Source organism: Taudactylus pleione, unplaced genomic scaffold (assembly GCF_031769625.1).
Source record: "Taudactylus pleione unplaced genomic scaffold, aTauple2 ptg000086l, whole genome shotgun sequence".
NCBI classification, from domain to species: domain Eukaryota; kingdom Metazoa; phylum Chordata; class Amphibia; order Anura; family Myobatrachidae; genus Taudactylus; species Taudactylus pleione.
Window position 1 is genome coordinate 29,312,149 of NW_028284488.1, and position 19,966 is coordinate 29,332,114.

The window sequence follows — 19,966 nt, forward strand, 5'->3', positions numbered from 1 at the left end:
GCATCCCATATTTCATGTTTGGGTAAGACAGTGTTTGACCACTTATATCTTAAGTGCTGACAGTACCTTTAACAATCCTATCTTGCTAGGCTCCCATTTATGGAGATTAAGAGACCAGTTTTGCATAGCAGAAGTGTCACAATGAAGTTTTCATCTATAAAGTATAATACCCCAGTGGTGTCCCTCCATCTGGTGACACACGGTGCAGGTTGGCTTAAAAAGGGGTCATGGCCTTGTGGGTAGGGGTCATGGCCTCAGGGCCTGAATGCCCCATTTTAGTCACTTTGGGGTTCCCGGAGATGTGGACTAACCCCGGGATCCACTCTGTTTGCAGTGCCGCCTTCCTCACTGTGTCAGGATCCGAGTGCTGCATGTAATGCTACAGTGCAGCACCTGGCTCCTGTCACGGATCATGACACCCGGGTGCGGGTCGCACCCCCTTTGCGACACCACCACAGTACCATTCTCAGCGCTGGAGATACTATCCTGTTTTCAATTGTATTCCCTTTGGGTTAAGTTGGGAAACCCACTAGTTCTCCTTAGGTCGCAGAGATTGGGCACCCATTGGCGCCACCCATACATTCATTTTTGCAATTATACATACCAGTCACACAGATGGCAGATATCCACAGGAGTGCCCGTAGAGAAAGCCTTCTCCAGAGCCAGATTGGGAAAACATTTCAGTAAATGGTGAAGACATTCCTACAGTAGTTGCCAGAAGCTGACTATTTTAGCATTTCTGCATAGACTAGTTAGTCATGTCTCCTCAGTCAACTGACTCTCCTAATTTGTTGCTGCTTTGTAAATAAATAAAAATTACTTTCCACTTTGCTATTGTCATTAGGACTTTTCTCCCCACCAATAAGCATCTATAACAATGAATACACAGCATCATTATTGTTTAATCATTATTGTTTAATCATTATTGTTTTATTATTGAAGCGCAACAAGATTCCACAGCGCCACACAGCCGGAGCTATCAGGCCTACATCTGTGTACTCGGAAAACCAAACAAGCACAAGGAGGTGCAGACATGTGACAGAGGGCAGAGAGCTTACAATCTATCATCCCTTTATTATATATATATATATATATTATCAAGTAATAATACTGTATTATCAACATTTCACAGATCATTTAATTACAAAATGGGTTTTGAATTAAAAATACATTACCACAATGTTGTGTAAAACTAATTGCCTAAATATTTTAATCTAAATGTAAGAGAGAATTGTGATGGTATAATGTGCCACCCTGAAAATTCTGTGAAGTGTTTTCCTCCTGTAAAGTGTCGGCTTTTCAAGCATTTGGTTAGCATAAGCTCATCATTAATGTCAAGCTTGTTTTTCTGTAAAGGTAGCATAATGAACTGTTTAAGTTGACCTATATGGTCTCAAAAGACAAGATGGAGGTGATGCGGTAATGTAATGCAAAGTCATTTATAATCTGTGCTACAATGTAAATATGCCCATCCTTAGAGAAGTCTGTAATGTTCAAACTCAGTTGCAAGCTTTAAAATAACATATGATACATTATTCATATTGTATCAGTTATCAATGTAAATACAAGTAAAGTGGTTCCTGTTTACACATAGATTTGCACTGTACAGTGCCAGATAAAACTCTATGGTTTATGGATTGTTTACTTTGAAAAATGATCACATATTTTGTTCTGCAGAATGTGAATGACGAGCCTCCAGTCTGCTCTCCTGCCTTCTATGAGACCATTATTTATTCTACAAGAAAGATACCGGTACTACAACTGCAATGCTCAGACAAAGACTCACCTGACTCTCAACTTGACTATACTATAGTATCAGGTATCAATTTTCAATTTGCACTTTTCATATGTGCATGTTCCAAGTAGGAGTGGCACTCCAATACAATATATAGCATCTTGCCGTGATGCACTTTAAAAACATTTCAACAGTAATGCATGAACTCACAGACTGGTGATTTTACAAACAATAGCATTTTCAAGATTTTTGCTTAGCATTATGAGCATAATCTTATACTGTAGATAGAGTAACTATGATATTTTGTTTTTAGTGTTATTACTTATTAAAGGTTGGGCATGGTAAAATCCAAAATAAACTGGTACATAACATTTTTTGTTTGGTATCACACATGAAAATCACAGCTGCCCATGAGTGGGGTATCAATAATAATGTTGGACAGAAAGGTCAACATGAGGCCAATTTGTGAGGATCATGCGGGATTGAAAAACCAGCACAAAAATGTCAAAATTCTCTACAAATTTATACGTTGTATGTTACGTTTTATGATATGACCCGATATCTTTTTTATAGAGGATCCCATAAATCCTGGCGTTCCCAGGACACTCTCGATTCATTCACCAAAGTTCTTTAAATCACATTATTTATTGTTTCATAATTCAGACTAATGGAGCATCAAAATGAATAAAATTATAAATAGGATTTTTAGAACAAAATTTTTGGTGCTCTGTTTATAGTAGAACTTCACCTACAACATGTTCTGTTGTCATTTTGTTTCCATAATGAATTCGACTGATCTTCCGGTGTTTCCTTTTTGCTTTAGCACTAGTTTTAAGCCTAAACTTGTTTCTTTTTGTGAGTATGTTGCCTAACCAACTAATCTTTTTCTTACCCCTTGCTTCCCATGTTTTTCCCTGTAGCCTATCCATAATTTCCTTATTTACTTTGCAATAACAAAATAATAGTATGACCCATATTTGTCAACTCTTTCCCAAGCAGACCTGGATTTTCTGCTCATTGGATCTCATCATATATCTGGGTTTTTCATCAACTGTTCGAATATAGTTACATTAATTTTACTCCAAACTTCTGAAACTACACTTACTGCCACTTCTGAAACTACATATAATGATTTCCAGTGCTTAATGGTAGAGACACACCTAATATCACAGGCACTGGAAGTGGCATGAGGGTGTGTCTGCTGCCTTTTAATTGACCACTTGTGGTGACCAATTAGTAGGTGATGGGTGAGTGCCACCAGGGCAATCAGATACCCAGTTCAGAGGGGCAGAGTAGAAGACATTGCCAAGGGTGTGAGTACCAAACTGTGGCTCATCATGCCACAACTATTGGATATAAACTATTACCTGACCAGCAAGCTTAGCTGATAGGTATTGTGCTGGACATTACTGCTTGTGTATTCTACTAGGCATTATTGCAAGTTACAAGCAACCTGTGCATCATTCAATTTTACCAATTGGCAATTTATTGCTAAAACATCTCACTGAATACTGTTTTACTGATGAGCATTGTATGTGGCATTATATTTTCTAATGGATATTTATACTACAGGCATCATACAGAGCATTTCTGTTACTGCTGGGCATTATAATGGACATCCTGATTGGCATATTGACATTGCTGGGCATTATCATTAACATATTTTGGGGCATCTTCCTATAAAAGATTAATAGCCATTATACAAGCATTTTAGCTCTTGTTGGCCATTACCATTGAATTATGCCTTGCTGAGAGTTGTTGCTATCACCTTGGCTGTGTGGTTTTACCGATGACATAGCACATTGTTGGGTATTATTACTGAAAAATTCAATACTGTATTGCTGAACATTTTGACTACATATTCATTATTGCTGGGTATTAACTGTGGCATCTTAGAGCTTTAGGCTATAACTTAGTTGTTCTTCCATAGGTGGTCTTTAATTTAAATCTCTTTTTTCTCTTGAAACTTGGTATATTAACTCAAAGAAAAAATATATATTCTATAGTGTAGGATAGGATCAATAATAAAACAAAATTGAAAACAGTGGTTCAACAGAAGCCAAACAACACAGAATTTTCCAATCCAGAAAGCAAAGTTTTTCTTAAAACTTGAACGCTCCCAGACCATATGAGTTTCTTACACCACACCACAAGGTATTGCCCTTACTTGAAATAAAATTGCAGAACACATGTAGCCATTTCTATAAATTAGAGATGTGCAGTTTGGTTCTCCAGAATTCCTAATCCACCAGAATTTCGTGAATCCAGTTGCGGTTCTAATCTCCTGAGGAGGTCTGGATAAATCTGAGTTGCGGTTCAAATATTCCAGGGTTCAGATTTTAAATCCGAAATTCGGGTTTTGGATTCAAACATTACATGATTTTAACTATTTTTAAAAACATTTTATCTTTTAAAAATAAAAATCCAGATCCAAAACCAAAACACTTGAGGGTGGTTTTGCAAAACTAAAACCAAAACACGAAAATTAATCCAGATCCAAAACCAAAACACGGCATATCTCTACTTTACACTTGCTTCGCCCCTTTTTCAGATTTCCTATCAAGTTGCTATCATATCATAAAAGAAAAAGAGAAAGAACCTTGTGCAATATCTTCTAAAATATAATTTATCACAACATGTCCAGATGTGCACTTACAATAAAAATAGATAAAAATCCTTATAATAAATGTCCCAGTTCATGTACCACATAGGGCCATATTCAATTACTGCAAAACAGCAGTTTTTCACCAAAAAAAGGCGACATTTTTGCCAAACAAAATGGCAGAAATGGCAAGCAGGTGAAAATGGCAAAAAAAAAATGGAGAAAAGTTTTCTTCACCCCACACCAGGAGAAAAAAAATGCAAAATCCCTATTTTTGGCTAAAAATGTGGGGTTTTCTTTTAGAACCCTTTGGATACCCAGCCTAATGATAAATTACCCCAAAAATTTATCTTAAGTTGCGTACTTTGGCAAAAATGGCCACGCAAATTTTGGGTGAAAAAAACAATATTGGAAGTCCTCACAACACAGAGGACACTGTTATCCTTATGATAAAGCTGTCCTTTGTGTTTATAATCACAATTATACAATTATACATGCATACGGCATTAATAAACCCACTATGCATGTGATAAGTGGCAGGAAGTATTGCATGCATCCCACCCTCTGTCTCCCCTGCCTGACACCAGCACTTACGGCCTCACCAACTGCCCCTTGCTTCCAACTGTCACTTACTTTACCAGCTGACAATGCTCATGTGACATCCTGCTGAGTTATTGAGCAGCTACAGAGGCTGATGGAAAGTACAGTCTGTGGTCTGCCTGTGTAACAGCATTTTTATGTAGCATGATTTGCAGTGTCGGATGTAATCTCACATAGGAGTCTATTTACTAAGCTGTGTTAGGAGATACAGTGAACGGTGATATGGTACCAGCCAATCAGCTCCTAACTGACATTTTTCAAACACAGCCTGTGAGATGGTACTTAGCAGCTGATTGACTGGTACCTTATCTCCGTTCAATTTATCTCCAGTCCCAACACAGCATAGTAAATAGACGCCCTAGTGAGGTATTACATTGTACACAATACTATTGTACAGGAATGTGAAATGCAAAGATGTGTCATTGCTTATTTACTTAAATAAATATATCTGTATCTATGTCTTTTCCCATTTGTCTGGGATATATATTTTTAAACTTGGCATGTTTCATTATACTCTTGGTGTAACTGAATTTCACACTTGTATATGCAATAATTTACTGTATGCTACAAAGATGGATTGAACGCTACAATTTTTTTTTTTTGTTTCAGAAAATAAAGCTAACCGGTTTTGGCTTTGGAGGAATGCTTTAGACAGTCCTCCTTCCATAGTAACAAAAGGAAACTTCCAGTATAATGTCTTTGAGGGCATTAAGGACCCAACAGTGTTTCAACTGCTGATTAAAGTTACTGATGAACTGGGTGGAAACAAAGCTCTACAGTTGTCTACCACAGCTACAGTAATAATACATGTGGTTCCCTGGACTACTACAATGCCAACAACAACTACAAAAGCTACAACAGCACAAGTAAGAATACGTATTTCATTCTCCGGCGAGTTGTGTGTGAATAAGAAAACACAGATGTCAACTACATTTGATAGGGGTAGATTTACTAAGCATTGGTTTGCTGGAGTTTGACACCCATGCACATTGCTAGCTGCTTGAGGCATCAAACCACTGAATTTACTATTCAGTAGTTTTTAATGGATTTAGTTTTTTATGACAGGGCAAGCATTTATTAATTGATATAGCTATAAAATAATAAATGCTTCCATTGTCATTAAAAACCTTTGTAAACACCAATTCAAAATGAATTAATATCACCCTTTAATATAAGTAATAAATAATATTACTAAAAAAATAATAATTTTCTCACTAATATATAAATAAAATAGTATTTCCCTTGTATCGGCCTCCTTATTCAATACATACAGCAATAATTGCCTTAAGGTGCCCATCCACTTGCCGATAATACTAAGCAATTGCACGATTATGACATAGTAATCGTGCAATCGCTCTGTTATCGGCTGCAAATCGGGCATGCAAATGTCTAAAACTGCCAGCGAGGCACGCGCCCGCTGGTCGTTTCCGACATCTATCATCGCCCGAACATGACTGTCAACCTGACAACCGCAGTCAGGTTGCCCATGTTCAGGGATGATTGATGTGCATACACTGAAAGTCTGAACACTCAGTGTATGCTCTTCACCCCTAGGGAGAAGACGGCACGATTACGATGTCGTAATCGTGCCGTCGTCCCCGCATCTACAAGTGGATGTGCACCTTTAGTTATGTGTATTGTGATGTCTCTGCCTCTAATTGACTAGACAGCTCATACAGCATTCTTTTTGAGCAATCTCATTTGTCATTTATTTGGGAAGGTTTGTCTGCTACTTAAGTATTCAGTGCAACTGTATCTGCACCGCCGCAATTCAGCCCACGATGATGAATAGGCCCCTATCTGTTGGATCTCTGTCACAGGTCAGATGTTACCTGGTTGTATTGGGATGTAGGAAGTCCTATCTTGCACTGACACTCTGGGCCTGATTCAGAGTTGGGAATAGAGTAAGAAATAATGAGTAACTGTGTACCATGACAAACCATTTTGCAATGAAAGGGGTGCAAATACATACTTTTTTTGGCATGCAGGGTAAATACTGTCTGCTTTTGCATGTAGCCTACAAATGCTGGACAGCTTTATTATTACACTGCAATTTAGATGTCTGTTTGGACACACTCCTCCCAAATCTAACTCTCTCTGCACATTTTACATCTGCCCCCCCTGCAGTGCAGCATGGTTTTACCCAGGTTCTCAGTTGCTTGCTCTTTGTTACTATATTCCCAACTCTGAATCAGATCCTGTGTCTTTGGCAGCATGATTGTTTCCCATTACCACAGCAATGAGAAAAGGGTTTCCACCCTCAGACACATAAATGCTCATTTATTTTTATGCAGAATAATTGCTATTACTGTATTACTAATGCCTCCAGCATGATTTATAGAATGGGTCACTTAGTTTGGATTCATACATTCACTTACATAACACTTTATACTAAATATTATTTTACTATTAAGACCAACGTTATAAGTTAACTAGCTCTTCACAAATGACTGTTTTATAATATACTACAGACCTACTAGCAGTGACGTAAGAATCCTACAAGCCTAACAATTAAGCTATTATGTTTGCAATAATAAACAAACTACCTGTACAACCCTGTGCCGTAATATTATTACCATTTATTTATATAGAGCACACATATTCCGCAGTACTTTACAGAGACTATTTGTCCATTCACTTCAGTCTCTGCCCCAGTGGAGCTTACAATGTATGTTCTCTACCACATGTACACACACAGTCTAGGGTTAATTTTTGTTGGGAGCCAATTAACCTACCAGTATATATTTAGAGAGTGGAAGGAAACCCACGCAAGCACAGGGAGAATATACAAACTCCACACAGGTAGGGCCGTGGTGGGAATTAAACCCACAACCTCAGTGCTGTGAGGCAGCAATGCTAGCCATTACACCATTTGTCCATCAGTTTGATAAAGGCCACAGCAGTGCTGAAACGCATTGTTGTTCTCCAAATTTTATATTACTGGCATTGGCATGCTGTTAGGAAATATACTTGTGACCAAGACTTCCGATATCGGATTTAAGCTATACATCCTACAGTGCCCTCTCCAAATATCAATCGCAGCTGAGGAAAGACTGAATATATGAGTTGCTGCCGGCTTACATCTGCTATTATGGCACCTGGCAACATCTAGTACAAAGAGTGCAGGATACCCTAAGAACGGCCGCTAAATGTGAAACCTACGATTGGCTGTCTCACAGAGTCAGTATCGGAGGAAAATGAAAGCTATTTAATCCGAAGGTTGACCTGTTGATACAGATTTATAAGGGGTGTCCAACGGAGTGTCTAGGATCATGGGTAAATATAAGCGCTTATAAATTTTACTTCAGCTTGTCATATTAGACTATTTGTGAAGATATGAGAGTATTATTAGTATACAGTATATGCCAGCTGGAATCTAGGGCTGAACACTGCTGCAGCAAATGATAGTTTAAAACCCGTTAGCACTCTATTATTAACAGTGATTTAAGCTACGGTACTCTGAAAAGAAATCGGCAACTTTTTTTTTAAACAAAGAGACATTTTTACTTTGATTGAATTGCTACTAATTGACTCTCTATTAGAACCAGATTCTAAATTAGGATACAAGTGCAATACAAAATATAAAATGTATCTGAATTGGATTGTGACTGTATTGGTGCATACACACGGTATGATGAGGGGACGAACAGATAACGATAATGATCGTTATCTGATCATCCTGAATGTGTTGGATAATGGTTATCGATCATCCAACACATGCTGCAAGCCTCTTACAACTGTAACGACCCTCGATTAATGGTCGCTGGTCCCTATAGTAAACATATACCTTAATTTCTATCTTTCAATAACAAGGAGCGCATAGAGATGTCGTATAAAAAAAACAATATTTAATATAAAATACATCCATATACACATAGATAAAAATAATAATAATAACAATATTGCACACTATACACTAATGCACAATTTAGAATAAATTGTAATTTTCAGTGCTAATTAGTAGGATATGTGCTAATATAAAATAGAACTCCGCCTAATGAAAACCCAATTTAGGGAACAGCCAGTTTGTGTCTTTGAGCAGAACCAAATTTAATGGCCTTTAGTAAAAAGTTTCCCTCTTAGCTACAGAAAAATATATATCGCCAGCTATACTATAAAACTCCACTTTCCTTATATTTAGAGTTCTTGATAATATCCAGATTAGCAGCCCATAGTATCAAGTGGCAATGCAATTCATGTAAAGTTGGGAGACAAAGTAACAATCTCCTTAGTTGTAATCTTACCACTGCTGCTGTTTAGGAGCAGTAAGGGCTTTGCCTCCACAGCTCCAGACCGCACGCTGGCGGTGAAAGGACTGGCTCGTTTTCACAAGAGGGAGTATCGTGAATAATCGCAGACATCTCTCCTACCTTCTGAAGAAATCGCTACCCTTAATAGCGGAGAAACACGTTAAGCAAAAGGGACCTTCCGTCTACAAACAGCCGCCTGTGATGTTTTAACTACCGGAACATTAAGTCCTTTTACTACCAGCTGGATAAGTGCGATCATACACGATACTCCCTCCTACTATCAATTGAGATATATTTAAAAAAATGTTATTGTCAAATAATCAGTTTTTACATGCTAGAGCTGCTTTATTCATTTCTAAGTGCTGTTATTGTGAAGTAAAACATTTAGGAGAAACACCACATCAGCCACACAAGCTTTCAGAAGAGGACTGCCAAGTGCTTAAGCACTTAGAGCATAACATCTGTCTATCCTCGGCTACAACACTCGCTACCAAGTTCCATGCTGCCTCTTTATGGATTGGGTTCCATGGCCAAGCAGCAGCGCAAAAGCTTCAGATCACCATTCACATGCAAATGTTGGTTGGAGTGGTGTAAAGCACACTGCCATTTGTCTATGGAGACATGTTCTGTGACCTGACAAATCACACTTCATCATCTGGCAGTTTGACAGATGAATCTGGGTTTAGTGGATGACAGGAGAATGCTACCTTCCCATATGCATACTGCCAAACGTAAGGTGTGGTGTATGAGGTGTTTGGGGAATAATGTTCTGGGATGGGTTATTACAGCATATAATGACGTTTTTAGAGAATTATATGATTCCAACTTTTGTGACAACATTTTGGAGAAGGCCTTTTCTGTTTCAGCATGATAATGTCTCCATGCACAAAGCCAGGTCCATCAAAACCTGTTTTTGTAGGAATGAACTTGACTGTCCTGCACAGAGCCTGGATCCCATCTCCACTGAACACCACTGGGATTAATTGGAGTGGTGAATGTGAGCCAGATCTTCTCATTTAACATCAGTGGGTGACCATCACTATTCTCTTGTGGTTGAACGGAAGCGATTCCCTGCAATCATGTTCATAAATCTAATGCAAAGCCCTTGCAGAAGACTGCATGCTGACATAAGGCCTGATTCAGAGTTATATGCTAATGCTGCCGCTGCTGCGTCTGTGTACCATTTTCTGTGCAAAAAAATGCAAATGTCGCAGCTGCTGGGATTTGTATTGAGACGCCTAACTGCGGGTTTGCAAATCCAAGTGACTCCATACAAAGATGCAGCATCAGTCACAGATCATTTGATTATTGGAGTAACCCTATGTTTGTGCACAATGGCCATGTGTACTGAGATGCAGGAGTCACTATCACTGTATATGGGATCGCAGACGCAGGATGTGGCATGCACCAGTAATGGTCTTCACACACCTGCGTTGTTTGCCGCTACTCCTAATTACCTCCCCTAAATGCTCCCTGCCTGTCAATCATACTGCAAGTAAAAAGTTGCTATGAGTGACAACGGTAATGTACCACAGACTGCCGATAATCGCTGTGAAAATATCAGCATAGTGTAGCACACAACTCTGAATCTGGCCCGTAGCAGTGAAGAGAGGACCAACCATCTAAATGTCCATGGCTTTGTCAAATAATCAACAAACACACACTACATACAGTATACAAACAAATCCGACAACAAGGCAAGAAGTAGCTGGAGTCTGAAGGTGAAGGGCCATATGTGGCACTTTGGACGACTGTTGCCCATCACTGGCTTAATGACTAAGGAGTTTATGTACTAAGCCTTGGAGAGAGATAGATGGACGCAGATAAAGTACCAACCAATCAGCTCCTAACTGTCATTTTTCCTACTAAAATCTCCGACACTGAAGACCAGAGTTCCTGGGCTCAAGCCCTGGAACAACATTCTACTATAGGTTGTCCCTCAGTTTATGTAGTAGATGTGAAGCTTAATAAAGTGGTAGTGACTTCATGTAATTTATTAACTTCGTAATGTTGTTTGTCAATGTTGCAAATTGTTTTTTTTTAAAACACTAACTTTTGACCTACTGTAGAGGCTAATTCTGAGGCGCACACAAAACAGCTGTAGCCACTTTACTACCATATACTAATGCGAGGATCTGAAGGGCTAATGCACGGGCTCCTGCATCTGCAGGTGGAACTGTGCCGCACATTGCTGTTATGTCAGCCACCGCAACCCTCATCATTAGTGTCAGCACTTGCACCAGCCCCATGCCAGTTGTAAGGGGTTGGGTATGAAATCCCGGTGGCTGAATAGCTGACGCCGGAAGCCGGAACAAGCAGAATCCCGATGGCTAAGGTAAGTATCTTATCCCTACCCCTCTCCCCCTATAACGCTAACCCTCCCTTAGGGGTGCCTAACCTTAAGTCCCCCCAGGGGTGCCTAACCCTAATTCCCCCCGAGGGGTGCCTAAACCTAACCCCCCCTTCCAGCACCCTAAACCTAGCCCTCCCGGGGAGGTGCCTAACCAAAACCTCCCCCCTGTGGCACCTAACCCTAACCCCCCCTTCCCCTAGCCTAACCCTCTCCGGGGGTACCTAGCCCTAACCCCACTCCCCCGCGCGGCTAACGCTAACCCTGTCGCCACTTACCTTTGTTCGGGAAGCCATCTGTCGGGAGTCCATCGTCGGGCTAAAGATAGGCGTTGGGATTTAGACACTGATCTTTAGTCCTAAATCGGGATTTCGACACTGGAATTCTGTCAGACGGCTTCCAGGGTGTCAGTATTCTGACTACATCCCTTTGCAAGAGATCTGTCAGAAACCATTTTCCCTTTCCCGTACCCACGACTCCCAAAAAATACGGCGGTTCTATGAGCTTGCATTGTAGCCGCCCAGTACCCACCACGAAATGGCCAATTTCACTGAAATTGAGAGTATTGTTCCATATGGCTAGGACAGACCTATGCGAAAATGCATAAACTTGCATCTGCACATGTGCTGTATGCAAAAACACACCACTTGCATTCATGCACATTCGTTACAGAATCAGGTCTCTAATATTCAATTGAAGTTTCTATAGAGTAAGGCTGGGTACACACGTAAATATTTTCTGTCCAACCATCCAACTAGTTGATTGGTTGGAATGAAAATCTGGTAACGTATGGGAGTAAATGATGATCAGCAATTTGCTTCTATGCCAGAAAACAGATGAAAATGGTTGTCAGACAAGTTTGTTAAATGTTTGATCTAAACAATTTGTTTGATTGTCCATTTTCCGGCATTTGGAAGCAAATTTCTGATTGTCATTTGCTTTCATACCTTACCAGATTTTAATTCCAACCACTCAACTAGTTGGATGGTTGGACAGAAAATCTTTACGTGTGTATGCACCGTAAGTTGTGCCAAATCCCACTATGAGAGGATAGAAAGTAGGAACAGGAGAAGGATGTGCAAATGCAGGCTGAGTACAGTAAAGGTGCAGACCTGTTAGGAGGCAGTTTTTGCACCTCCTACAGGGCAGGAACAAATGAATTCTGATGTTTATTACATAATTAAATTCCTCCTAGCGTTTGTGTGTAGCAACTCTTAGGAGAATTGGTAAACAATTTATTTATAAGCATGCAATTGAAAATAGTGTGTAATGGAGCATACACACGGTCAGATTTGTCAGACTTGTCAGATTTGCCAGATGAACGACTGAACGACTGAACGATTTGAACGATTTGAACGATTTTACCAAAGTTTTGAACGATTTGAACGATTGAACGATTTTTGACTGCATTAAAATGAATGGAATCGTCCAAGTCTGACTGCAAACCCATCAGATGTCAGATATCGTTATCTGACCATCGGGAACGCGCATCGTTGATCGTCCATCGTTCAGGCATGTCAGATATGAACGATTTTCCTTCAGATATGAACGACTGAACGATTTTTAAATCGTTATCGTTCATATCTGAAGGAAAAATCTGATCGTGTGTATGCACCATAATATGTTTATTACAATGTTTATTACAATGTTTTTGAGACCTTTCTTAATGCAATACTAAACACAACTGAAGTATAATACATTTTATACACCCTGCATCCCACAATACCAGTGTGAAATCACCAGCTATTAATTAATAAGGGCCTGATTCTGAGTTACACACAATTCTGTCTGTGTACAGGGTGTGAGATATTTAGCAAACTGTGCATGTGCCAGAGCCTGCACGTGTACCTTACAGCAATTACAGGCATTCCATAGTATTCATCTGTATCTGCACTTGCAACAGAGTGGGTATAACTGGGCAACAGCAGGCGTAAATCTGCACTTACTTCCATTATTTGCATAAAGCAACCGCAATTGGCGACCACTTTATACGCAACTCTTATTCAGGCTCTAAGTGCATTACAGACGTATAGATACAATCATATAGAAATAGTCACATGAATAGTAAGGGTATCATATCTGTTTTATATACCATTGGCATAAAGCAAAGCAAGTATTACATCATTTAAAGCTCACAATGTAACAAACTGCTGTATCCCTCCAATTAGAACATTGTATCCTACTTGTTAAATACTGTACATGAAAATATCTAATTAAACATAAAGAAATGTTGCAAAGTAAGTCAGAAAATGTGTTATGGTTTCTGTATTTTGATATTTATAAATATGTATTTCTTCCTATTAAGTCAGCAATATCAAATTTAAATGTGCATTATTTATTTCCAGTTAACAACAGCCGTTCTTATTCGAACTTCATATTCTTGGCGTCCTGATAATTGGTTTGCTGCTGTTATAACAATCACAGCTGCCCTATTTATCTTGTGCCTGTACGCATTGGCATGGGGTCTCCTGAAAGAGTAAGAATTATCATATTATTATGTTTTCACTATTGTATTCTAATTTACACAATGTATTCATCAAAAACATATCTTAAATTACACAATGTATTCATCAAAAACAATCATGGTTGAGAATTATGTTTTTACCTTCACTACCATTTACAAAAAACACAAACATGTAAACATCAATTATCTTTTCCTATAAACAGAAAAACCTACTATTAAGCTGTGATGATACAAAAATCTTTAGAGGTCTTCATGGTACAATCTCTTGTAGTAGAGTGCCAGGTATGTCTGATATATACACAGCCCATCATGTTGCAGGCCCCAGATACTCAACACTTTGCTGGAGGAATTTATCCATTGGTGTACAATGAGTGACATCACAAGAACAATTCATATAATGGGAAGTAATCATTTATATACATTAGGTATCCTGTACTTAATCATTCCTCACTATGCCATAATCACAATAATGTGGCCTTATCTGGCTCCTGGCTGCCCTCAGTACAGTACAGTATGCTTGCTCAGAGGCAGACAGCATAGGAACAAATAGTGTAGACTTTCATTGGGTGACAGCCAGCTTTTAACATGCATGAAGGACAAATTGTGTGAAATGCAAGTTCAAATTGTAGATTTCTTTATTGGCTCTAAAGGCAAACACTCACTTTTCTAGAGATGCATTTTTAAATGTTTACATGGGGAAGCCTATTTGCTAATATCATGGTTGTACTTGTGCCATTGCAATAGCTGTTCTGTTATTACTATCTCATTAAGAACAGCTACTCCCAGAAATGCTGTCTGCTGCTTACTATCCATGGTGTTGGAGAGTCCCCTACTCTGCTCTGTCACACGCAGGCTCCATCACATGATAAGGATGAAATTCTGCACATACTGTACCCTTCTTTCCCACTAAGCTCCCAGAGAACGTGGTCTGCTTCAGCATACTGCACCTGCACAGTTGCAGATAATATAAAGTGGTGATTTGAGTGTGAGGGGGGACCCTAGGCAACTGAAAATTCCCTGAATTGCATTTCTAGAGCACAAATGGCATGAGAGGACAAAATGTTACAAACATACCCATAATGGGGAGAAAGAAAGGGACAAAAGCCTATAGTGTGGTGATACATTGAAGAACAGGTAAGGAGACAGAGAGATACACATACAAAAATAGAGAGAGAAATGCGAGGACTGATTGAAAAGTAATGAGACTGATTTTTTTTATCTAGAGTCAAATAACTCCACAGGATCTGAACATTTTTCTTTTTCAAAGTAGCATCCTTCACATTCACTACATTTTTGAAGCGTTTCAACAATGATTCAAAGACGTACAGTAGACTGTTTTGTGACATCACTTTTAGGGGTAAATTTACTAAGATTTGAGTCTAATCAAGTTTGTTTTTTGTAAAATTCAATTTGCATCGCCGAAACTCAGGTGATTTTCCCGTTATTAAACTTTCAAATTTACTAAGAAGTGAGTTTAGCTAAAAGTGAGTTGGCCGATGGTGAAGCAGATCGAGATTTCTCCCCTGAATAGCAAGTTTAGATGAGATTACTCACCCAAGATTGCAGTGTTTTCTCTCTACAAAATCTCTGAAGCAAGCAGCCTGCACATATCAGTGAGATAAGTGAAGACGGCTTGTTTGGTCTACTTGTTAAACAACTGCTAAATCTTAAAAAAAAATGATGTAGGGTCTCCCGCCAAAAGCATACCCAGCCCCGGACTGCTCAGCCAGTCCTGGTTCCTAAAATTGTGGGGAATAAAACAGATAGAGTTCCCCCGTAATTTAGCAACCAGCACATGGCTGCTTGTTTTAAATATAGATGGAAATAAAATGCATATTTAAAACAAGCACCGGACCCAAACCGACTGAGGTGTAATGCCACAGCCAGGAGAACCTATTACCGGGTCTCCAGGGCCAAAGCATTGACACCCCAAACTGGTCAGCCCAAGCCGGGCATTTCAGGGGAGGTAGGGACCCCCGCAAGAAGTGGTGTCCCCTCTCCCAAAACCCTAAGCTTAGGCTGAAGCCTGGGGCTCTTTTACGCACCCCTGGAGCGGTGGGTACGGTTGTAATAATGTGGTATATAGTTCAAAACTATTGTAATTTACAGTGGAACTACAGGTGCCAGCATGCCTGCCCTTTGGCACTTGTGGAACTACAAGTGCCAGCAGGCGGCAGCTCATTGGCTGGTTTACATGTGTTTCCCAGCCAATGAGTGGCCGCCATATGTAAAGCAGCCTCTGATTGGCTGGCGGGCCGTAGGATTTCCCGAAGAGGCCCATCAGCTAGCATTCGCAATGTATTGGTACTGTATGTGTGACAACACATACCAATACTTGTCCATATGGCTTCGGGGCAGTCGGTTTGTTATATTGCCAAGTCCATGGATGCTACAGAGAGCAGCGCGAGGATGGAGGTGAGTATCAGATCTTTATTCCAGGTACACCCATTGGATTCTAAATGGGAGAAGTGGACAGATCAGCTGGCAGTAGGTAAGTATGTGTGAATGAGATAGGTAGGTATGTAATAAAGTTATACTGTATACAGTGTGTGTACTGTGTTTTTTAAATTATTTTATTTACAGTGGGGGTACGGGTGCTGGCCGCCTGCTGGCACTTGTAGTTCCACAAGTGCCAAAGGGCAGGCATGTTGGCACCTGTAGTTTCACTTAAATTACAATAGTTTAGATCTATATACCACATTATTACCCCCACACCCACCACTCCAGGGGTGCGGGGAAGAATCCCAGGCTTCAGCCTATGCCTGGAGTTTTGGGAGAGGAGTGACCCTTTCTTGTGTGGGTCTTCACCTCCCCAAGATCCCTGGCTTGGGCTGACCGGCTTGGGGTGTTAATGCTTTGGCCCTGGAGACCTGGTGATAGGTCCAGTGCTGGTTTTCAGGGGCAGAACTATGGGAGAGAATGGAGGCGCCTGCCGCCGGGCTCCAGCACTGAAGAGGCACCACCTCCATTGCCCACAATTTATTCGCTCCAGTTAGGGCTGTAACTATGTACCCGGAGTATACCATCATGGCCGCCCAATACATGGCACCTCTTCCTGACACCTGAGAAGCCACCATACATTAGTGGAGAGCTCCATTTCAGACCATCAGCTGCCAGCTCCGTCTATCATAGACTGTCCCTACTCATTGATATTGCTGTGCCTCAGCAGCTTCTTTTGTCAGTGTGACACTTTTGGCATCCCCCTCACCCACAGCTCTCTGTCTCACTCCTCCATGGCATGCCTATATTCTGTGTGCAACTGCGGGTGTATCTGCGTGTGAAATGCTACATTACAGTGTCAGCGACTGTGATGGAGGCACCAAATTATAACTTGCCTACGGGCGTCTGGGATGAATTTACGCCACTGCTGGTTTTAAATATATGGGGACCCCTATGCATTCCCCCCCCCCCTATATTTAAAACTAGCACTGACCCTGCAGCCAGGTTCTGGTTCCTAAATTACTACACATTTTGTTCCCCGTAATTTTTGAAACCAGGACTTGCTGAGCAGTCCGGGGCTGGTTATGCTTTTAGGGGGGACCCTATGTCATTTTTTTTTAATAAAAACACTTCAAATTAGGTACACATGCAGAAACATACAATCACACAGATCACACAGATCTGAGTATGTTTCTGCAAAACTCACAGCTCCGGAGGTGGAGTGTTTGAAACTTCAATTTATCAGGGAGTTTGCTACAATCTCATTTGAGATTGTAATCTCGATTCTTGGTAAATTCCCGAGTTGCATCGTTTTCATGAAAAATACTTCAGAGTTTGGCCGATGATGAGTTGATTTGAATTTGCAATCTCACCCGAGTTTTTCAGTGAAAAATGAAAACTCTCTCCGAAACTCACTCGAGTTTGTCTTTAGTAAATTTGCGAGATGAAAAACATGCCTAAACTCACCGAGATTGCAATCTCGACCAAACCCGAATCTTAATAAATTTACCCCTTAGTGTTGCAGCTGTGGCAATTTTTATCTCATCATTTGTTGAGAACTTCTTTCTACACAGTTGTTTTTCAGGGTTGGGAATGCCCAGAATTCACAGGGCACTAAGTATGGGCTATATGGAGGGTGTTCCAGTGCTTCCAATTAATTTCAGTCAGTGCTACCAATGCAACAGCAGCAACATGTGGTCACCATTGTCTTGGAGCAAAAACCACTGTTTCTTCAGCAAATTTGGTCTTTTCTTCCTCATGGCTCCACGCAAATGGGTTTTCAGGACATTTGCATAGTAGTCAACATTAATTGTCTGTTCATGGGGAACGCAGTGCTGTAGGATCATATCGTGCACATTAAAGAACAGCAGATGCATGACTTTACACATCGAAGGAATCACACATAATTTTTTGGCATAGGTGAATTTGCGTGTTTTTATACACTGGACTGTTGTTTGGATTCCAGAATACGTCACAATCGATGTAAGGAAATCGGGTATCCTTTCCAACATTTAAATGTTGTTCTTGCACAATTCAACACATCGTCGCATCTGCTCTTCTGTCAGAATTCTGGGTACCCATCTGGTGCACACGCATAAAGTTAACCTTCTGTAATTTTGCAACATCTCCACGCCTTTGGCAATGTTGACATCTGTAACCGCGGTGGATGGTCTTCCAGAATGCACTTCATCAGTCACTCGCGTATTACCCTCTTTGAAGTGCTTTCACCCACGAAATACTGCAGAATGGCTAATTGTTTCTCCAACATATCTCTGATGTAATCTCACAGACAAGTCTTACTCATCCACCATGACGAAACGTACAAAAAAACTTCCACTCACTATGACCAAACAAAGACGACTATGGTATTCCAACCGCAGGTTCAGACACATCGATGTATGAGCTTCACAATAACCAGCATAGTGTTGACACGTCTACCTATGGGACAGAAAAACAGAGGCAGTCTCATTACTTTTCAATCAGCCCTTGTACAAAGGGGAATCAGATGGTGGGAGACGAAAGAGACATAAGAGAGTTTGGGGGATGAACGACAGACACACACACACATCAAAGGGAAGAAGGAATCAGGCGTGGTCTGAGGGAAAAGGCAACACTACATGCTGCTCAGCTGAGTAGAGATGAGGGTGAGACATGCGCCGTTGTTTAATATACATTCCCTAATAGACAGTGCATGGCCCATGGTGTGGAGGAAGTGTTCCCCTTTCTTTCCCTAATTATTAGTACATAGACCCTTAAATCTCTATTTATCCTTCATCTCTGTCTTTTTTTGTTAGTCACTTCCTGTGTATTTTCTCTTGTCCATTTGCTCTCTTCTGTTCCTGTAGCACATTGGGACAACCACAATCTGACAGTTCTGTTTTTGCAGGGCCATTAGGAAGGAAAGAGGTAGGGGCTGTGCATTGCAGTGATATGCTGCATAGGCCCTACCCTCACAACATAGTGAGAGACGTGTGATGGATTCAGGGTCCACCTACATTTTTGTTTTCAATATTAAAAAAAATGCCTTCTGAAGTTGTAGTCACTCTGGGCCTCATTTATCAACAAGTTTTATCATTCACAATGAGTAATAAAACTCGTTGCGTATGATAAATGGTTCTCCAGCCAATCGGCTCCCAACTGTCATGTTTCAAACAGATGACAGTTGGGAGCTGATTGGCTGGAGCACCATTGTCATACGCAATGAGTTTTATCACTCATTGTGAATGATAGGGTTCACATTTATCAATGAGTTTTATGTCTGCAGGACTACGGGAAGTGGTGATGGTGATTAGTGTATAGAGGGACAACTGCAAACCCCTCTTAATGCACACCTGGGTTCCAGCATAGCAACCATAACTACAACATACAGTAAGGTGTGCATGCTGAGAGCTACAAGAAACATTGACACATCATGAGATTATCAGATCACAGCTTTTCTTTAGGGCAGTGTTTCCCAAACTCATTCCTCAGGGAACACTAACAGTGCATGGTTTCCATTTTTCTAGTTGGTGCACAGGTGTATTAC

General features: G+C 40.4%; 1 protein-coding gene across 1 annotated transcript in view; it reads left to right on the forward strand.

The window, feature by feature from the left end:
• Positions 1–19,966, forward strand: part of LOC148529242 (cadherin-related family member 4-like) — a 153,434-nt gene that overhangs the window by 103,611 nt on the left and 29,857 nt on the right. Inside the window, exons 18-20 of the mRNA XM_088468650.1 lie at positions 1,678–1,819; positions 5,547–5,803; positions 13,883–14,013. Coding sequence (XP_088324776.1) covers positions 1,678–1,819; positions 5,547–5,803; positions 13,883–14,013 — 530 coding nt within the window. The remainder of the gene's footprint in view (positions 1–1,677; positions 1,820–5,546; positions 5,804–13,882; positions 14,014–19,966) is intronic.